Source organism: Maylandia zebra, linkage group LG9 (genome assembly GCF_041146795.1).
Source record: "Maylandia zebra isolate NMK-2024a linkage group LG9, Mzebra_GT3a, whole genome shotgun sequence".
Lineage (NCBI taxonomy): Eukaryota > Metazoa > Chordata > Actinopteri > Cichliformes > Cichlidae > Maylandia > Maylandia zebra.
Window position 1 is genome coordinate 9512866 of NC_135175.1, and position 21712 is coordinate 9534577.

Below are 21712 nucleotides of genomic sequence, written 5' to 3' on the forward strand. Positions count from 1 at the left end.
AAAAGGAAATCACACGTTTTATTGGAAAGTGTCAAGAGAGCACGTACCCGTCACAATAAAGTATGCAAAGTAGATCACATAATGAAGTTTGAGGTGAATATGATTCGCTACAGTGAAGCAAAGCCCATCCACTCTATTTTTTTTTTACCCCTACAGCCTGGCACGCAATAATTTAATGTATCAATCCAAAATCATATTTCCTCCAGGTTGAAATTCATAAGCGGGGCACGAATCGGGCCGTGCCGTTCTACCTGCAGATTAAAATGACATTGATACCGGTGGGCGCCAAATTGAGTTCCCTGAATGAAACAGGAATAAAAATCCTATCTTTGCTGTGCTCGGGAACACAATTAGTTCTTTAACAAGCATTTGGAAAAGTGCACTGATGCTTGGATGGATAAGGCCCATGCACCGGGTTTTTTTTCTCCTCAATGCAATGTAAGGCATTTCAATAAGATTATTACACTTTCAGATTCATGCTACTTCAGAATGCATCCCGTTTGTGTTGTGGGTAGAAACAGCAGTGAAGTCTGAAGCCAGATTTTTCAGTAAGTCACCTTTATACACCGAGCTACAGCTACAGCAGTCACACAGGTACACAGAGTCTTTTGTGTGGGTTTTACAGCACTGAAGTCGATTAAACGTGTGAGAAACTACAGCATGACTTCATGTTTAAAATATTGCACAAGTGTAACAATTGAAGCTTCCTGGAATCCAGTTAAGCCTATTTCTAGGCAAGTCAGAAGTCAAACTGAGATTCAGTGTGTATTTCAAGTTATAGTCACTGATTTCAAAATGGAAGAAAACAAAAAAGAAAGACCCGGACTTCACTCCGAGCACCAGAAACATCAAGTCAAGCTGGGTTATTGCTTCTGTTTTTGGATAAAGAGCGCTCCGTGCAGAGAGTAAAAGCGCCGCCAGCGACAAAGATGCAGGAAGTTATAGAAGACTGAGGGCTCAACACAAACTGCGAGAGCATGTTGACAGGAGCGCTACTGAAGCACAGAAATGACCTGACAAGTTCACTTAAGGATCACACAGTACAGCAACGCAGGGCTCAGGAGCTGGCAGCAAGCTAAAGAGGACGAGTCTATACCGAGCTTATGGACACCAGCAGCACGTAGGGAATACTGGAATATGATAATGCACAACACATTCCTGTTCACAGAGTCATTATTGCTATGCTCTTGACACTTTACATCCTCACAGAAAAGGCAGAAAAAAGCAACATGTTTAAAAAAAATAAAAATCCACTGTAAACGCAGAACAAGGCAGAGTTACAGTTTCAACTATACTGGAAATATGGAGGCTGGCTGTGAAACTGAAAGCATCAAAGGTAACAGGCAAGGGAGCGAATCTCAATCTGTCAAAGGTTTCCCACAACGCCTCAGACGCCGTTTGAAGCGCTCACCGACTGGCCCGGCAGCCCGCTCGCTGCACAGGTGATATGACGGAGATTTGTGATATGTTTCGATAAGAAATCTTCCAAATATTTGACCAAAAGGATAAAATAAAATAAAAGAATCACAGAACTGTCTCTGCCAAACTGTAAGACACATTAGCTAACAACAACAACCTGCAACACAGGTCACTTTAAACAGGCCACAATATATTATTTACACATCGTATTCTACAAACGGTTCTATTCTCTTGTGACTTTACAAGTAACATTTGCAAACTGAGTTTATCTACATGCAAGAGCGACGATTCAGCAGTAACTAAACAACAGTGCCGTGATCGGCAGCCCCGCGGCACACGGGTCAGAAATATATAGAGGAGGCTGGGGGCGGACAGATCGGACGAGCCTTGTCACAATTCACGATCCATGCTAAATAAGTGAAGGGTCAGACGCAGAAGGTCGGCTGTGTGGCCTCGTACACGCGTGTTCAGATGACATGAAAAGGCTTTTATGTGAGAGTAACTGAGGAGCAATTACTGTCTGAACTTGGAGCTCACTGCTGGAAAGCTGCGAAGCACATGACAACCAAACTGCTCGACAGAGGAAACACGCGTGTGCGAGGCCGCGGGTTACAGTGCAGACGTGTGCTGCGCCGTCTATACACGGAGGGACTCTGATCACTTCTCCTGCAGCAGGGCGGGGATGTTGATGTTCCAGCCGATAGCCTGCCGGTCGAAGCCGCACGTGAACAGGTTGCACGACTGGTTTTCTTCATTCCACGCCGTGCAGCACACCATTCGCCTGTGACCCTGCACACACACACACACACACACACACACACACACACACACACACACACGTTTTAGTTTATGGTAACTGATGCTAACAACCGCCTTCCCGTCCAGGTTATTCTGCTCTTACCATTCTGTTGCTGCGTGGAAGTCTGGCCAGCCTCACCCCGCTCATGTCAAACAGGCGTACTTGTCGATTGTCGTGTGGCAGAGCAATGATCTTCTGGTTGGCAGAGACGCTGATCCTGAAAGATCAGATGTAGTCGCACTTTAAACTGGAGCCAGAGTTTATCTGCTGACCCGAGTTCTCCTGATTGACTGGACCGACTCTATGTCAGTGATTTACTGAAAGAATAGAATTTAAATCTAGCCACGTCTGAAGCACATTTTCACTTTCTGTTTGCAGCACAATGATGACACTTACAATCTTGTCTGGTAAATGGTGGTGTGGTGCACTTTAAAGGAAGATGAAGATAAGGAACAATAACCATGTTAATACAAACATCTAACTGCCTTAACAGTACATACAATGCTTAACAAGTTTATTAGACCAGTGTTTCCCCACCACTGTCCTGCAGCACGGAAGATTATCGGGTTCCACCTGAGTAGCACTCTAACAATTACATTCTCTTCCACTAGAGGGCACTACAACTACCTGCTGAAGAAGATGAAGATGAAGAAAAACAATTAGAAAATAGTCATGCTGTGAGACGACACAGCGCATAATAGCAATAGATCAGTGGTTCCTGGGTTTGATCGAACCCCAGGGGTTTGGTGAGTCGGTCTCAGGGGTTCGGCAGAGCCTCCGCCGTGATATGCACGCCTCATTTTGTGCACCAGTAAAAAACATATGTATGTCTTGAATTTGAAAGAAATCCTATTTTATTTTTCACTAAAGAGGGGTTCAGTGAATGCGCGTATGAAACTGGTGGGGTTCGGTACCTCCAACAAGGTTAAGAACCACTGCAATAGATAGTTATTTGAAACGAAAAAGTAGTCAGTCTGACCTGGTTCCTGGAGAAAAGCATGAGTAGAAGAAAGCACAAAAAGGTACACTGGGGACAAACCGAGCCAATTCCACTATATCTGGTGCGTGGGGAAAAATGATCAATATGCTTTTTGTGACATTTTTGTTTGGTCGTGTGCGGTGTGATTTTTCTAATGTGAAATATGTGCCGTGGCTCCAAAAGGTTGGGAAACACTGTTTTAGATCCCCAGTCACTAATAGAAAACACAAGTATTTAAAAAAAAAAAAAAGTATGCCAGAACCCTCTGGAAGGCACACAGTCTTTGCAGACTGCTAAGGATCAGACATCCAATCAATATGCAATCAATTATATAACTCTAAGCATATATGAGTATATATTTCTAAGCATAAATGACAATCCAACAATATAAACCTAACACTGGACTCCTCTGAGAAGTCCAAACTTAATTAAGTGCAACATTCATCCATCTATCCATTCTGCCGCTTATCCAGGTTCAGGTTAAGCAGGGAAGTTCAGAATTCCCTCACCCTCTCTTCCAGCTCAGACCAGAGGTCTCCTACCAGCAGGACATGCCCGAAACAACGTGCCAAGGATGCATCTGGAACCATCCTGCTTAAACCACCTCAACTGGCGCTATTCGATGTGGAGGAGCAGCACCTCTACTATAAGTCCTTCTCAAATGATCTGTAAGGGAAAGCCCAGCCACCCTTTGAATCAAACTAATTTCCATCACTTGCATCTGCGACCTCACTCAAGAACATTCAATAACTAAAATGTATTTTTCTATTCAGGAATGCAAGTGAATAACTGTAATTTGACATTTAATCAAAAATAACAGTGCGCTATATTATTTTTTTCAGCTTTAAAAAAAGAAACCCAGTGAATTTCAAATTTCGTGGATAACAACAGTAATTACATTTTAGCATTAAAAATATCATTTTGACTAAAGAGCTTGCGCATGCTGGTAATTACAAGTATTGGTAGTTACCATCACTTCTAATTTAGAGCAGCGGTTGCATAAACCGTACAGCGGGTGGTTTTCTAATACATTTGTTAAGCATAAAGTATAAAGAAAAGTATAATACACAAAGAAAATTTGATGCCCAAAATGCTGACTTTAACTACATCAGCCTAAGTTAATTACTTGTAAAATTTTAATTCAATTTATACTTTATATTGAATAAATAAACCTCAAAGCAATCTACGACTTTAAATTAATTTATAGTGTTGACAACCACTGACAGAGCGCTCAACCAGCCAACATATCAATTTAACACCATAGTTTGTAACGTGCAGCACCGCGTGCTACAGTTTCTCTCCTCCTGTCACCTACCTGTTCACAGCTGAGTCAGTGCGGATGGTTGCTATAGGCGACCTCATGTTCTTCAGATCCCACACCTTGACAGTACGGTCATCACTTCCTGAAACCACATTGTCACCCACTGTGAACACCGCAGACGTCACCGTGCTGCAAGACAAACACACACGACAGCGTTACACACTTGTTACGCACGAAAGCGTGCAAGCAGCAAACGGAGGTGGTAATGAGCTACTGTATGGTTTTCTATTTCAGAGATCATAGTTGCACATCTCTACCAGTCACGGAAAGAAGAAAGTTTTCTGAGTGACAAGTTATTAGTCACCCCCTCCCACAGGGCAGTGCTATTATTGTTAATACATAAAAGATGACACGAGCCGCACACATGCGTCACGGTGATGTGCAGACACTTGGAGCCACAGAGGGTGTGTCAGGTACAACACTGTAAAGCTGACACTGTGTGCTTCTTCGTTTATGATGCGACTCTGCATTGTTAAAACCTTACAAAGTGTCATTTTGCCACTTGAAGTTGGCAGGATCTCACTCGTGCACAGAGGATGTCACAGAGATGCGGCAGTCGGGACAAAGTGAAGAGATAAATAATGACTTAAAAACATTCACACCAGCAAACGTGTTTGAGCCATCAGGATGCTGTGAACGATGATTTCCTCTCGATGCATTGGCATTTAGTCACATTTTCTTTCTCTCAGTTTACGATTAAATGTGATGAAACACATGCTCCGAAGTTTGGGAACATTATACATATAACATAATACATACAAGTGTAATACACGGTTGCTCCTGATGCATTCATCAGAGCATGAACATTAGACAGAAGCACTTAGAAATGTAGAGCAAAGTGCTTGTATGAATGTATAAAGCTCTTTGAGTACTCAAGTAGAGTGCACGAGCACTATATAAGAACCAGTCCGTTTACCGCGTCCTCTCAGAGCCTTTTGAGGTAACCTCAAGTACCCATTACTTGCAGCACTTTCGATGTATGCTTGGGCACCCCTAAACTATACACAAGTGTTTTATTGTTATGGTTTTTTTATCCAATACAACGGAGCCACACCAATACAGTATATATATATAGATTAGAGCTGGGCAATAGAACGATAACGATATGTATCGCGATATAACTTTTACTCGATAGAGAAATTAAGCTATCGCGATAGACCTCGCCGCTCTTGTCCTCAAAAAAAAAAAAAAAAAGGTCAGCCAATCCAAATTAAGTAGCGCAGAGCCGAACCAATCACAGCCGCAGCGTCACGTCGCGTGACTTGTTACGTACAGCACAAGTGCCAAGCCGCACGTGTGTTTGTTTGGGAAGCAGCCAGCGGGTAATGGAGGAAATGAGTGTGCCGACTAGAAAAATCAACCGAGCGTGACCGAAGAGAAAACAGACGATGGTTCCAATGCCGGAGAGATTGTCAAACGGAAGAGCCATAGAAGTTCCGTAGTGTGAAGGTATTTCGGCTATTTCAAGTCTGACAAAAAACAGAGTAGCGTGCACTGTAAATTGTGCCGAAAGCAAGTCTGGAAATACAATAAACTGGTGCATGCGTCACACTGTGCGCCACGTTATTGTTTCGGTGAAATGAATTTCTACAATACTGTTAATTCTACTCTCTGCAGTGTTTAAATGCTTACATATACACACAGTTACTGTCCGTCCACACATACGACTCGGGTCTGCTTCTGTGCCCCAGCTTTGTTTACTTTTTCCCACCGAGGCTTCTAGACTTCTGATTGGCCAACATTTCTGCACGGTTAGGAATCTAGCGCCACCTGCTGCTTTGGCATGTTCATAGCAGCGTTTTCCTTCATTTCTGCCTTTATGTGTGGACGGGATTATTTTTTAAAACGAAAACTGAAAATCTCCGTTTTCAAAAATACCCGTGTACGTGTGGACGTAGCCTCAGTCTCTGACTGGGAGCGCTAATTCGTCATTCGGCTTTTGTCAGACTAAAGTAACTGTTAAAACTGTTAGAAAAGCTAAGCTATACAACAAGGAGAGATTGAGAATTTCCTTTTAGTTCTCAGTTTATTTGATATTGACAAAAGTTAGTCAATTTTGTCTGTTCTTCTGTAACACAAGCTAAGATTTATTTTTAGAATTAATATTTTGTTTCTAAGTGGAATTGACAATTTAGTCTGTTTCGTTTGTTCTATTTTGAAACTTAAACGCTTTAGCGGCTGCCTTTTGTGTAGTTTGCAATATTTGCCTTTATTTATCTGAAAAAGTCTCATGTTCCTTAAGTACATCTACCCTGTTGAACTTATTATGGGAAATAAATATTTAAATAAAAACAAGCTGCTGATTATTTCACATTTTACTTGTGAGCAACGGCACATTTAAATCTTACAAATATAGTTATTTGGCTTATATCGTGATAGATATCGTTATCGCCTGAAATGAAAAAAACATATCGTGATATGAAAAAATCTCATATCGCCCAGCTCTAATATAGATCCGCGATAACTCGTTAACATTTGACTTTATAGTGGAAATCTCCATGTGTTTGAAAACTTAAATGTTCTTTTGTCATATTGTTAACAAAAACAAATGTGTGCTCAAATTCAGGCAGTACTTTATTTAGTTGATCCTGTTGACAGGAATGTTTTGCACACTGGAGGCAGCAGTGCATACACCCATCCCTTCCTCCACCCCCCACTATATTCAGCCAGGCATGATTCCTCTTTAGGACTAAGGTCAGGCCTATCCGTACATTTAACAGATCTTTAGCATTTTGAATCCATTTAATATGACGATACATCAGTTGCGTTCTCTTTTGTTCCTACTGATTGATGGAGGTAAGTAAAACCAAAAGCCTGAATAGGCTTCCTCGTTCTTTATTAAGGTTCGTGTTGCCTTTACACACATACAGCACTATCTTGGGTTCTACATCCCATCTTTTTAGGTAAAACTGGCTTCCTGCTTAATTTAAATCGACATGGCATTAAGGGCTAATTAGCGGACTAAACTTTGTGCTATTAGGGAGGTTGCGGCTCAAAGAAACTGCTCTATCGTTACAGGCACCTTCTGACATTGCAGGGTACAACCCACCTGGGAATAAACGGAGAGCAGGGAGAGATAGCGAAGAGGAAAGATAGGAGGTGTGTTAGGTGGGAGGTGTGAGGGGAGTGTAATCAGACGAGATAATTGATTAAAAGGTTGATTAAGGTTAAAGGGTTTTTAGAATGGGTGTGAGGAAGGAGGGGAGAGTTCAGTAGTACTTAATGCTTTGCAGTGTCTCTGACAGCCAAGGTCGAGACTCTTTGTGAGACTTTAGGTGCTGGAGAAGAAGCGAGAGATGGCCGTTCACGGTTCGGCAGGATTTACACCAGCACTGAGCGTGCGAGTACAGGCTGCAGTATTCTCCTGAACAATAGGTGTCATGACTCATATAAGATGTGAAGAAAATGAGAACAATGCAAAACTTCCAACTTTTGACCAACTGTGATGATCTGAAACTCAAACTTGTTCTCACAAAGAAAACAGATCATTTCAATTTGATTTCTACAGCAACAAATCACAACAACAGTCACTTCACGGTGTGTTCCATTATAAGGTAAAGACCCTACAATACATCGTTTTATCTCGCTGTCACTCACTCGTGTGAAAGAGTGAATCTCGAGAAGGCAGAAAGCTACAATCTGCTGGTGCACAGCCACTCGGTGAGTGTTTTCTTGGGGATGTGCTTTTTCAAAACAGAAACTTTATGACAGCCTCATGTGATACGTTTAAGCGACATCACAGCCCAGGACACACCTGTAGCTTCAACATCTACAAAGAAAGCCCTTTGGACAGTTACAGCTAGTCTTCACGTGAAGCTTCGGCTCAATCTTCAAATGAAAATACTTCCCCGAAATATAAGACATTTTTAACAGCACTCTGAATGCCTTTGTGTTGCTGGGTTAAATTTTTTTGTGCATTATAAATGCAAATATCACATGAAAGCAGTGTGTAAAATGATCTGGCTAGACTTATTATAACAGTTTGTAAGACTCCTTTGTATTATTGACATTGATACCAAACTGCATGTTAATTTTTCTTACGTAAAACTGTTAAGTGGACTGGATTTCTGTTCTGGCACTGAGGCTTTGGTCTAAGCGACTGCATTTAAATGTATGGAAATCTCAAAGACCCTTAACATGTGCTCACTGTTGAGTGGGTGAGAGCATAAGCCTAAAATGTTAATGAAAATATTCAGGTAGCGACGACTAAGAGGTTTAAGAGCACTCTGTTATTTTGCCATGCTGCAGATCTGACAGTCGCTGAGAACCCGGTAAGTGCTGTTGTATTCCTCCAGAGACAGGATGTCACATCTGCATGCAGACACACACGAGCACACATACGTACAGAGTTGCATTTCTCCAAAACTGCAATCAGATGTCACCGAAAGCCGTCGACGGCAGCAGAGACAAACGTGACATGGCAGTCCGTCTGTAGAGCAAGTCCGCTGTCATTTCTCGTTTGCTCTCGGTCGTTTTGTTAGCTCACGCGCAGTTGTCATTACACTGCAATTACGGCGGGGGTGGCGGGACAGAGGGGGCGCACGGCACTTTTAGCTGCCAAGGTTCGCTGTCAGGGAGCGTTAGCTGTAATTGCCAGTGAAGACGGTGAAAACGAGAGGCTGTCTCCCCTCTAGCTCTCAACCTCGTCTGCCTATTAAACTATTCACACTCTACTCTCTCTGATGTTTCCACAGGAGGGATGCGGAGATTATGCCATTTATGCCACACCATTATGTCATGTTGGAGATCCTGGGAAATTAGTAGGAGGAATGGCAACCTGTTAGTGCTCTAAGGCACTGTTAAAACAAGGATACCTCACAAGTAGTAAAGTGGGGAAACTGTAAAAACACACACAGAGTCAATGAGCTTCTTTCCAGCGTCCAGTCCATTATGCTTTCCTACTCGCCCAAACATACAGCAAAAGCCATGAGTTGATAAACAGAATACACCTGTCTCAACTCCTCTTCTGCTTACTACTCCTCCAAACCATTAAAGCGAGTATTTAGGACTTTTTAGCATATTTGTTGGACCAAAATCACCAAGATATCAACACTGAGATCTAATCAGATTCTGTGTCTTATTATGTTTCCAGGCACTTGGGAGCAGTGTCACCGTGTTCTTTATAAAGTAAACAACAGGACTAAATATATTTAATAATTACTGAGCAAAAGGCCGAGAATGGATTTGCAAGCATTTAACAAACTAAACCAATTAATTCATCTTTGAAGTCTACATTGTGTTACTTGTTTACATCTCAGCTAAATTAGTATTGTTGGGTTTTCAACTCACTGATGCACACCACATGAGTGAAAACATGACATCTGAAGACTTTAAAGTTGTGTTCTTCTGAGATGGGCATCGTCTTCCATTTATACATATTTACAAAACTAAACTATTAATCAGCAACTTGAAAAACAGCTCAGCTGCATTCTTATTTACACTGCGTGTGTCAAGTGGCAGAAATACTATTACAGACTAGGCTTTTTGCAGTCCTGTAATGAGCCTGCAGAAGTTTGGGGAATCATTATGTCTGCCTGAAGGTCTACTTGTTGCTTTAAATGCAGCGCCACAAAGAAAGTGGCCATTTGTGAAGGAAATAAGGATTGAGGGAAGGAAAGGAGGGGAGGAGGGCTGTTGTTAACTGTGAAACACTGGTGCTTAATCTCATTACAGCAATTGTCTATGGGAGAGAATTAGAGTGGGATCTGCGGGAATTATACATGTTGGGGTCGTACATAATGAGCTCTGCCATAATCCCCCCACTTGCAATCAAAGGCTGCCAGCCAGCCGGCACACGCATGTAGGCACACACACACACACACACACACTTGCACTTCTTGTGCCTTTTAAAGAGCACTGCCATTGAAAGCCACAGACAAGCCTGACAGTCATCGTTTTGAAATGAGCGGCTGCAATTGAGTGTTAACAGCGAGCGAAGTGCCAAATTACACAGAGTGGGGGGATTAACGCAGAAACGGACAGATAAATGAACGGGAAGAGGGAGGGAGAACGAGAGTCGAAGAGCAGAGAGGAGAAAGAGAAGCAAACTGTTGAAGTGAGGAGAAGTGCTCCGTAATGAATGAGAGGCAAGTGGAGGATTTGGCTTAGAGCAACAGGGTCTGTAAATTAATGTAAAAGGAAAAAGAAAATGTTGGAGGGATTTATGGAGGTGAGATGCTACAGCACCACCCTGTGGGCAAATTAAAGACTGCACCCACATTTAAGTATCTGTCAGGGAACCAGGAAGGAGGAGCGCGGGTGAGAGAGAAAGACTCACTCAGTGTGTCCCTGGAAGACGTTGACAGAGTGGATGGATGGGTCTCTGAAGTCCCACAGTCTGAAGGTGGTGTCTCTGGATGAAGTGACCACCAGCCGCTGGGTTGGGTGGGTACAGCAGTGAGTCAGCTCCTGGTCATGGCCTGAACACACACACACAGCACATTGTGTTGCATAAAATCACACCTTTTTAAGTAATCTCAACATAAAAAAAAAAAACAACAAAAACAACAGCGTGTGATTTTTACACGTCAGATTTTCTTTGGATTAAACCAGTGTAGGTGGAGCGTGGACAAGAAGGTGAAAAATATGAGGCTGAATGTGATTTCATGGAAAAGAAGAAAGCTTGTTGGTGCTATTGCACTGACCTTTTTAGTAAAATTCAACCTGGATCGTTTAGTATTAATAATGACTTTTTAAAAGTTGTAAGTTGGCAGCTTTTAAAAAAGAGTTTGAGAAACACTGAAAGAAGCAAGCTGGCTCCACAAACTACATGGATTTTATAATGCCTGTACCCAACATCAAACATCAGCATGGAGGAGAGGAAGGCACTCACATTGCTTAGTGATGACAACATTATCACCTGTCCAGCAGACAAGGGTAGGTGCACGGTTTTGCTAAACCAGAAAGACTATCATGAGAACATTTTGTCACTGCTCTATCACTCCAGCCGATCCAGGAGAAAAGGACAACTGCTGCCTGAGCAAAAACCTGTAGTGATCCCGTATGTGTCAGCAGCACTGGAACAGCTGAAACACATTTTCTCTAAACACCCTGTCTCTGTGGCTTTCAAACCCCAAAACACGCTGCACCAAAAACAGGTCAACCCCAAGGATCAGAACAGAGTAACACAGTGTACGCTGTTAAGTGCCAGGAGGATTGCCATAATTTATACATCGGGGAAACCAAACAACCTCTGGCTAAGCAGATGGAACAACACAGAAGAGCTACCTCGTCAGGCCAGGACTCTGCAGTCTATTTACACCTATAGGCGAGTGGACACTCTTTCAGTGATGAGGATGTACACATCCTGGACAGGGAGGAACGCTGGTTCGAGCGAGGAGTCAAGGAAAAGGGAAAGACCATCTCTGAATCAAGGAGGGGGCCTAAGGGTACATCTTTTACCATCCTACAATGCTGTGATTGCAGCCACTCCCCAACGCTCTGTGAATGGTACTCATGGTCATTGATCAGTGCTTGTTGATCAGTGGTTATGAAATTTTCCACATTAATGACTGACCTCACAGCCCATAGTTCATCAGTGGTGCTAGTTTCAGTCATTGTGCAAATGTACTGTTTATAAGGTTGGGAAAACCTGCAGCCAGCTGAGACTGAAGAAGTCACTTGGATGAGTGGTTTTTCCCACTGGAAACGCTACGTCCAGATGAACAGAATCATTTGTTTGGGATTTCCTTATCTGGATGAGTGAGCATGCCTCAAGATAAAATGTCTGTAGTTTCATATTTGAACTTTAATAACAGTCTGGTTAAACTGTAGAGTGTCATACAAAGTACACTAATGAGGAAGAAAAATAACAAAAACCCTGACTTCTGTTTACGACTCCTCTGCCATTACATACCAGTGAGCGTGTGAACCAGTTCAGAAGTCTCAACCTCGTACAGGTTGGCAGCACGATCCCAGGAAGCTGTCACCACTTGTCGGCCTCCCACTAACCAATCAGCTGCTATTACGACGCCCTGGTGGCTCTTGAGTGTTGCAGTAGCAACCCGGACCGTGGGCACTTCACAAGGGCCCTCGCCATCCACCTCGCCTTCCTCTCTGTCCGAAGAATCCTGGTCTTCATCGCACGGAGCCTGTGAAAGACGCAAAACAAAAGCTCAGTCGAGCTCCTGTCTTGTTTTGGTTTGATTCATTTGAGAGTAAAGTGACCTATTGTAGAAACACTGGGAAGAGAACAAGTTCAAAGCTACTCACACTGACATCTGGTGGTGGCTGTGGGGCTGGAAGCTGCACCATGTACCGCCAGATGTGAGCTGTCTGGTCCCCAGAGGCTGTGGAAAGTACAAATCAACAAAGAGCACAGCTCACATCTACACACGAGTGACTGCTGGAGGCAACAGATGCAGCAGAAAACGGTTGAAACGACGACAAGGAGAACAAACCTGTTGAAACAGATGCTATATTTAACGTAGTCGACTTGACAAGTCAAACATGCATTCAAATGCTTACCTGTGAGTGCCATCTGCTCTGTGGGGTGGAATTTGATGGAGTTGACTGTGCAAAGGGAACAATGAAGAGACGTCATCTAACAAGCCGTGTAAGCAAATGTTGACAGACAGTGTTACATCTAAGAATACGCTTCGAAATGCTTCTGCCATGAGCCAGTGTTTATTAACAAGAGATGTCGCACGACAGGCTGTACGTCACACTAAATATTGTTATAAGCACTCAGACAGGCTATTAAAACATTCTATTAGAAAAAATATAAACGATTTAGAATAATTTTTGTGTATGGACTTTGTGAATGTCTGTAGACAAATAAAGCTTTTGGCTGTGATTACCTGATCCTGCATGGCCAGCATACCTCAGCAGACATTTGCCCGTCTCTATACTCCACAGCAGCGCTGAGTGGTCTGTTAAGAGAGAGCAGGTATAAACAACATGCAGCCATTTCCATTTTTACAGTAACCAGCTAATGGTTTCACGCTGTATGATCCTGCCTTTATGTAATGGGCTGTATAGTCTGAGTGGATGTGGTAAGAAATTTCTGGATTGTTTAACGAGCTTCCTTAAAGATAAAACGAGGCCAACATGTTGTTTCTGAAGGACTGGTTTGGATAAATATTGATACTAAAACACTACTTGCGCTGCATCACCAGATGTAATCAATCATATTAAGTATGTTCTCATTTTCTGCTAATTGCACCGAGGCATCACAATTAATTTGACAAAGATATAATGATGCAAATATTGCTTGCAGCACCTTTAGTCTTTGCTATTTATTCTTATTTAAAACTAGGGTGCCACATGCTGCCTGTGTGTACAACAAAGCTATCATGATTGATTTATATAGTCTGTGAAGGGACTTTTCTACCTGCAGAGGCAGTGCCCAGCACCACTGGCTGAGTTCGGGTGACACTGAGGTCCCAGATCCCATCGCGATGGCCCACATACTCCTTGAGCAGCTGGCACAAAGCCCGGGAGCCGGTGGTGGCTTTGAAACTGGACACGATCTGAAGCGAGTGTGAGGGAGAGAAAAGTATAACGGTTTAACAGCACTCAGTTAAATTATTAAAAAATGTAAATGTAATTACACTGATTACAAAATATAAGAATATGTAGAGTTTAACTTGTAGTTCTCCTGTCTTACTGCACAGCTTCATTTAGGCTCCGTAAATACTGATATAACTCCTAGCCAACACCTGGCTACATACAGGTATTGCCAGTTAACTGTTACTCGTTGTCAAACACAGTAAAAGCTAATGTGTTGCTTGCCAGATTAGATCAAGGGTGTGTATCACAAAACAAGGTCACCTGGAAAGGCGTCTTCTTAGGAAATAGGTTAAGTCTCTTCGAGGTGTCATTAATCCTAACTGTACAGCTAAATGGCTCCAAAGCAATTTAACTTAAGGACATGGGAACAAAGCCAGCCTGACATTTCTCCCACATGATCATAATGACGGCAAAGGTTTTCATTAAAGAGATGAGCAATAAGAATAATAAGTCGTTTTTACTTTTGGTGATAATTATGTCAGAGATAAAAAAAGGTTTTACTACAAACTGAAGTTCGATAACCAATTACAATGGAATATTAATTGTGCATGCTGTTTATGAATTCAGTTAATTACAAAAGCAACATTACAGCTTTATCGCGTACCTGTTTTATTTTTCAGCACAGACTACCTGTGCTGGTCACCCTCTGCATTGGCAGGTCGAGCCTTCCTTAACTTTTAACTGTTTTTAATGTTTATCAGTTTATAACCGCTCATGTTGAAAATGCCAAACACATTAAAAAGACTTCACTTTGTGGTAATTCTGTTTGTCTAATCACATTAGTTATATTATCGGGAAGTTATTTGAATATCTCTATACTGTGTTCCTCTATTTAAAGTTATACGTTTTCATTGTTAAATGTCAGCTTATCAGAATAATTTAAACTGGCTTTGTGATACAGACCCCAAGTGTGTTTGTACACTGCGACACTTTTATGTTTGCCATATTTGTGATTTCAGATTGAGCCACACTGCATGTCACTAGAGTATCAAATTATCGAGAGGACAGATTGTGATTGTCCTTGTAAACGACCGGTGCAACCTCTAAAAATAACTAGTGGTCTGATTGCACATGGACCCGTCACTGCAGGCTACCAGATAAACAAACTAAAGTGCAGTTTCACTTGTCACAGAGCTGTCACAGCCAGTACTTTACATGCTGCTGCAGACAGCTGACCACAGCAACAAGCTAACAACATTGCTAGACATTAGATGCAGCAGCAGCAAAGTATTTGGTTCATGAGTGCCAGACTGTGTTAATATAAACTCTTATTCTGTCCAGAGTGTTTATATTCACCTTGCGCTCTGATGCAACCTTACTATACACCTCCTGTTGTTAGAGCAAAATAGCAGACAAGATGAGTGAATAGCCCAGTCAATGTCAACCCCGTACAACACTGAAGCTATAGTTAGTCAGGATCATTAGTTTCAAGTCCCCTCCATCTTTCCAAAATTAGTTTTTGGTCATGTTTCTTAGCCAGCTGAGAGGTTAGTGGTATTGTACATAGCTGCTACTTCTGTCATGGGGTTAATTAAAGAAGCCTTTTCTTGATTCCCTCAATGCTCTTTTCACTGTGGCTATATTCAAGGTTTTTCTCTGCATTAAAAAAAGCAGAACAGCATTTTACTTAGAACACAAAAGAAGAGAAAAATGATTCTCCTATTACTGTAAATATAGAAATGGAAAAAAGATAAATATTTATTTTAGGTATTTTTCTATTTTACTAATTTTATCTGCACTCGTGTAATGTTTAGCTCACACCAGTTTCCTCTCCTCTGCTCTCACTGTGTGTGCATGAATGTGGAGAGGAGCAGAGCAAAGTAGGTGAAGTGAAGATAGAATATGGTAGTTTTTTCATTACAACAGATTTCGATCAGACAGAGATCAGCCCTGAACGTTTTAACCAGATGTAAAGATGCTAGAAGCTATACTGCTAGTGGCAGGGATGCTAGCTCGAGGGCATCAGCTGTCCTGCTGATGTTTCATCTGTAACCTGATGGCAAGTACAGATACAGGTTTCTACCAATTAGAGAGGAAACACTTCATCTAGCTTTATAAGACAAAAGGCAGCAATTTTTCAGATTAATGAAAAACCTGATGTTATTTTTTTTCAAAATCTGAAATAGTTTTTGTAAAACTATCTGTTAATTTCAAAGGCAGAATAATAGTAATCATTACTAACAACATCTGTATGGGAAAGACAACAAAAAGAAGCTGAAAGCAGACCTGTCCAACATAAGCCAATGCGGGGGAACACTGATCAAAACAAAAACAAAAAAACAAATAAACAACACCCCCCCCCCCAAAAAAAAAAAACAAACAAAAAAAAAAACAACAACACAAAACACTAATCACTGGTCAAGTTGCCAGTTAACTGTGGATAACATAAAATCTGAAAACAGGAAAAACAGCTATCTGGCTCAGTCAAAACAAGGCATAATGTGCAGACAAAATCTTTTATATCAATTGTTTGAACTGTGCAAAAACTTAACAGTAAAAACAACAAAACTTTATGAAGGCAGGGATCGTGTGCCGGACTATTTTTTTAAGGCGACCAGCAGAAACTTGAAATTACTAGCACAAAAGTTCCACAGAAATCATTGTTGATAGATGTATTATGTTACCTTTCGGGCAATACAATGTTGCTTCCTCATTAGAAGTCTTTAGGCCTAGTCTTTGTGCTTAGCTAAGCTATCCAGCTACTAACGTCAGCTCCCCCCAAAATTGGGACTGCTTTTGATCTTCTCATCTAGCAAGAAGGTAAGTGTAGCCAACTGACACGGTGTTTGAAATAGCTGATGAAAAGTGACTCAAAGAATCGCCAAAGTAATGAAAGGCGATACAAAAAAGGATAAACAAATAAAATATAAAGTAACACTTTGTACATCTAACAAATGCAGCTTTGCCCAAATGACTTGAGTATGAGTGCAGAGCAGAGAAGGAGTCAAGTTCAGACTGCAGTTAAAGAGACATTCAAGCCACCACCGCCTCCCCCATGATGCTTAGTGGCAAACAGAGCATTCAGGAAGTTACCCATGAATCTCCGCCCCACAACTCCCATGTTGCCACACTGAAGTTGCGAGGTCCACCTAATTTGCCCTGGAAAGTGTACAAGCACTGTGTCAGAGAGTCAAGAGATTACAAAGGACAAAGTCATGGGAGATGACATTTTGTGGTAAATGCTGTAGTAAACACACGATTTCTTTTACCCCTGTGATTAAAATCTTCAATCATATCAGTGAATTATTTGTTTACCCACATTTTTTAAACAGATTATGATCTCCTCAGAGGAAGATTCTTCCTTCCTCTCACTCAGCATTACAGGGGCTTTCCACAGTCAGTTACTTCACACAGGCCTGAATCCCAAAAGCTCAAATATTTACACACATGACACGTCTTACGAGCTCTATTGAACGGGCTAACGTGGCTTGTGCCAGGTACCTTGCTGGTAGAGGCTTTGTAGGTCGTCTTCAGCTTCTGTGACAGTTGACTGGTGCTGTGGCTGGCTGTGTGACAGAGACACAAAGAACAATGAATGAAATTCATTACCCAGTGACAGAACTCTTGCTTGCTTTTATTCACTGCTGCAGTAACGGCCTCGTAAAGTGTCAAGATTTTAAAATAGCACGCACCTCGACAATACAAAGCCTTGTTGAGCGTTTCTAGTTATACTATCTACACTGAACATTTATGCAGTGTAAATGTCCCCGTGTCCAGCAAGGACGGAGCTGTGAAAATACTGTCGAGAGCTCAGCTTCACAAAGTGTGATCACCAGTTAAACTGAGCTTATTTTAGAAATCCAGGCTGGCTTTAAGGATATTAGGTGTCATAACAGAGGGTTTACATAAGTCTGACCTATGTGAGTGTCTCACCCCAAGCAGTAATGAACACCGACCAGTTTACAGAACGTGTCATCATTGTTTGTACAATTTTTATATGGCATCTTATAGTGATTCACAGATTTCAGTCACTTGCTAACTTGCTAACCTGGTGGCCAAAAACGATTACAAAACGTTACTCCATCATGACAGCCGATAGTGGACACTCAGTAGTACTGCAGGACTAAAGTGTTTGGGGGGTTTTCTCACCTTGCACTGCTGCCAGGTTAGAAGCTTACAGCTACATGTATTTTCATATGTATTCCAATCTCATGTCTTGTGGAAATTTACAGTGTAGGGTCAGAAAAGTTCCAATAACATGAATTTGTCACATTTGTCATACATCTAATGTCAGGTAAATTGTTCCAACAGTTTAACTGAGACACCACTGACAGCCGGGGCTGCTGAGAAGAAACAGGGACTGGTACGTTTGGCCTGTAAGGCAGGGTTAGTTAAAGCTTATTAGTGCATCTGATAGCACAGGAACCTTCTGGTATTTTCGATAAGTTAAACTTATAGACTTTCAAAGGGCCGCCATACTGTTTTTGGCCTCCAGGTGGGCATGTGCCTCAAGCTCTGAAGTCAAATGAAAACTATGGATGCTGCAGTGAAAATCGAGGCAACTGTTGGCATTGAAAACACATTTACTAAAAACAGGGATACACAGCCAGGCAGAGGGTTACTGGAGAGTATTTTCACCTTATGGAGGCTGCTGGATGCCCAAATAGTAAAATCCAAGTAAACATTAGCTCCTAGAAAATGTTCACTCACCCTGTACAAAGAAAAAACAGGTGGCTCATGCAAATGTGTAGCCATGCCATATAGCAGCCTGGTCAGCATATAGACACAACATAAACAAACACAGCTGGTACAAACATCTGCCATAAAAAGAAGTTTTAAAAAAAAGAAAAGAAATGATAAATTGTCTTTTTAGGCTGTCCAGGTAGAGTCTGCCTGTCTGAGAGAGCCGATAAAACATCTCAAATTAAACTTTGTTGCTTTCATTAACCTTCACTTTAATTCTTATTCATTACAGCATTTTTTTAAAGGTAGAAAATATCCGTGTCCTTCGCTATTTTATCTTGAATATTTTAAAGTTATTTTGGTATTATCTATAATTTTGTAAACATTTAGTTGCTTGTATCTTTGTACTTCTTTTCGAATGCTATCGTATGTTTGAGTGATTTGGGGGCACATTTCCCTTCAATTTATGTTCCTGGACTCCTGGTAGTTTGGGTCCAAAATGTTTTTTGTGATACTTTTTGAGAAATGTCATGACATGGATGTGATGCAGAACACGAAAAGCTGGCTAGAGACAGAGTGGGAATGCCACTGTTTGTAATATCTCTCAGATCAATGCAGGAGAAATCAGTTTACTGAAAAGTCCCACACCCCTTTGTGGGTGTTACGGTGCCACTCAGCCGGCGAAATTCACCGCCTTTGTGATGCTGGCGACTCCTCTGTCTTCAGCCTGTGGCAATAACACTGTGTGGACTGTGATCAACAACTTCCTCGAGTTTTAATCAGCAGTTTAATCATTTACAAACGCCCTACAAGTCACCATTTATCTATCTGCATCGTGACTAAACCACAGTAACTCAAAGAACAAACACAGTTTGGCTTCCTAAAGGTAAAAATAAAAACAACTGCTCATATGTGTACAGCTGTTTTACGACAGTCTGTCACAAAGATGACACATAAGTAACATGCCAATTTAAATCTTTATGTTTATCAGCTCCCAGGGAGATTACTTCAGCCACCATGGGATGAGATATCCACTTTAAACACAATCAATATTTTCCATTTCAATTTCCAAAGACTTCTATTAACTGTACTCAGTGTAAATTACAGACTTAAATAGATTTGTGTTGGAAATTACGGACCTTTTGTTTTCAAGGCTCCCTTGGTGGGGTCTCCTCCCTCAACAGCCTGTCCATCTCCAGTCAGCCGCTCATTCAGTGATTCAATTTCCCGACGTACTGCAACGTAAGACAGCCATGACGTGTCAGTATTTAAACACTGAAAACGTCCACTCAGTAAATGAGCACTGATGCGTACACTGTCAGTTACTCACATTCAAGGTTTTCTATGTAGAGATTCTCAAACTCCCGTTCAATCTGACCAAACAGGTCAAGAAGATTGCTCCGCAAAGCGAGAGGCAGCTTGGAGTCCTGGACAGACAGAAAACAGAACCACACAGTAAGGTCATACACACGGCACGCTTCAAGGTCAGGAATGTAGAGCAGGAATTCGCTCCACATCCTCCTCAAGTGTGGCGTAACATAATGTAGCATAATGCTATGCCAAAAATGCAGAACTGTATAACAACAACATGTTCTGTTATTACAGTCGGAAGTGAAGTTTGTGACTCTTAAAGGTAAAACGTTTAACTGAACACACGTGTTTACGCGATTTAATCGGGCAGCAGATGAACTTGTGCGAACTCTTGGCCACAGTTTGAGCTACAGAGCTACAAGCTAAAAACAAATAACTACACAACAGGAGTGTCCAACCAGCCTCTACTAACTTACCTCCATGGTGCAGTCCTAGATGTACCCAGTTACCAGCTGACCGCCAATCTCCACCAGACTAGCATGTGAAGACACATAAAAGCTGCCATGAAAACACTAGATTCAGAAGGCTGCGTCTCACAGCTCCCTGAGCGCTGCTGCTCAGTCCTTCAGCCGTCCAAAAGACAACGATACCAAACACTTCACTTGTCACCCTTCAGCTGAGGCACGTGTTAAAAAAACCAACCGCTTGGCACAATGACGTTAGCTGCATGACCATTCTGTCATCACCACGTTCACACACTTTATCAAAAAAAAGCCCAAACAAATAAATAAAGGTCATTTAAGAAGTAACAGGCAGGCCTTGTGAATTTAAAGCTGCTTTAGTAGTGGCACTTAAACCTGCAGCTTGCTCAGGCCAAAGCCGGCAGCGTTAAAAGTGAGGAAGAATATCTGTTCTGTGTAAAATATGGGTCCATAAAACTGTCTGTGTATGTGTAGCCAGTGCTGCAGGGAATAGAGGAGGTACATCCACAGCGCCAGCCAGTCTTGGCAATAAACAAAAAAGGACTGTTGAAAAGACTAATCAGACCTGAACAAGCGGCCCATATTAAAACTTGATGAGACAACAGGCGAGTGCAAGCTGAGCTCTAGTTTTAGTGGCTGACAAAGCGCAGAAAGTAAAAGGCAAAGGATTTCCATGGTCTGGCAAACTGACAAATTCAACCATCCCATTTTTGAGAGCGACTGATAAGTAGGTCATCCAACGTGTTTTTCATTTTAACCCTACACGTTGTCTATCATCTCCCCCAATACGAGAAACCTGTCAATACAATGTGAAACACTCACAAACCATCTGTTGGTCTTATCTGGGAGATGACTTTCAATAAGGTCGCTGTAAAGCCAACTCCCAAAAGTTAACAACCAAGATATTCTTGATCAAACAGAAACAGTTTTTATTATCTCAGAAGGGAAGAAGCAACTGGTCTGCACCAGGAAATGGCTGCTCGTGAACAGGTTCCCACTCTTCCCTTTTCTGGAAGAAATAAATCAATTGTAGAACTAATTTAGAGAACCGTGTTTGGAGAAAGTTAATAACCAACTTGATACCAGAGACACAGGCGAGTACTTTGTTTTAAAACAAAGAAATGAGTAACCAAAGTCTAAACCCACAGAGGACAGAGACAGCATTAACTTTTTGACTAAGAAATATCTGCCCGAGAAACTGCAGCTACTGTTTCACAACAAGGAAGAAACTCATAAACACGTGAAAGCGTGGCGTTGTTGATGTTGCA

The 21712-nt window shown here is 41.8% G+C and overlaps 1 protein-coding gene across 5 annotated transcripts in view; it reads right to left on the reverse strand.

Moving 5' to 3' along the window:
• Positions 1–21712, reverse strand: part of LOC101470374 (WD repeat-containing protein 37) — a 23551-nt gene continuing 1839 nt past the window's right edge. For 3 of the 5 annotated variants that reach the window (XM_004568485.6, XM_004568487.6, XM_004568486.6), the window contains exons 3-15: positions 19982–20078; positions 19791–19886; positions 17470–17534; positions 17062–17127; positions 13850–13988; positions 13317–13388; positions 12985–13029; positions 12730–12806; positions 12374–12608; positions 10796–10937; positions 4513–4647; positions 2321–2435; positions 1–2208 (exon numbers count right to left, since the gene is read on the reverse strand). In XM_004568485.6, the coding sequence (XP_004568542.1) occupies positions 2077–2208; positions 2321–2435; positions 4513–4647; positions 10796–10937; positions 12374–12608; positions 12730–12806; positions 12985–13029; positions 13317–13388; positions 13850–13988; positions 17062–17127; positions 17470–17534; positions 19791–19886; positions 19982–20078 (1416 nt within the window). In that variant the 3' untranslated portion in view covers positions 1–2076. Of the gene's footprint in view, positions 2209–2320; positions 2436–4512; positions 4648–10795; positions 10938–12373; positions 12609–12729; positions 12807–12984; positions 13030–13316; positions 13389–13849; positions 13989–17061; positions 17128–17469; positions 17535–19790; positions 19887–19981; positions 20079–20438; positions 20608–21712 lie in introns of those variants that run through there. The other 2 variants (XM_004568489.5, XM_004568488.6) reach the window with 2 other exon arrangements.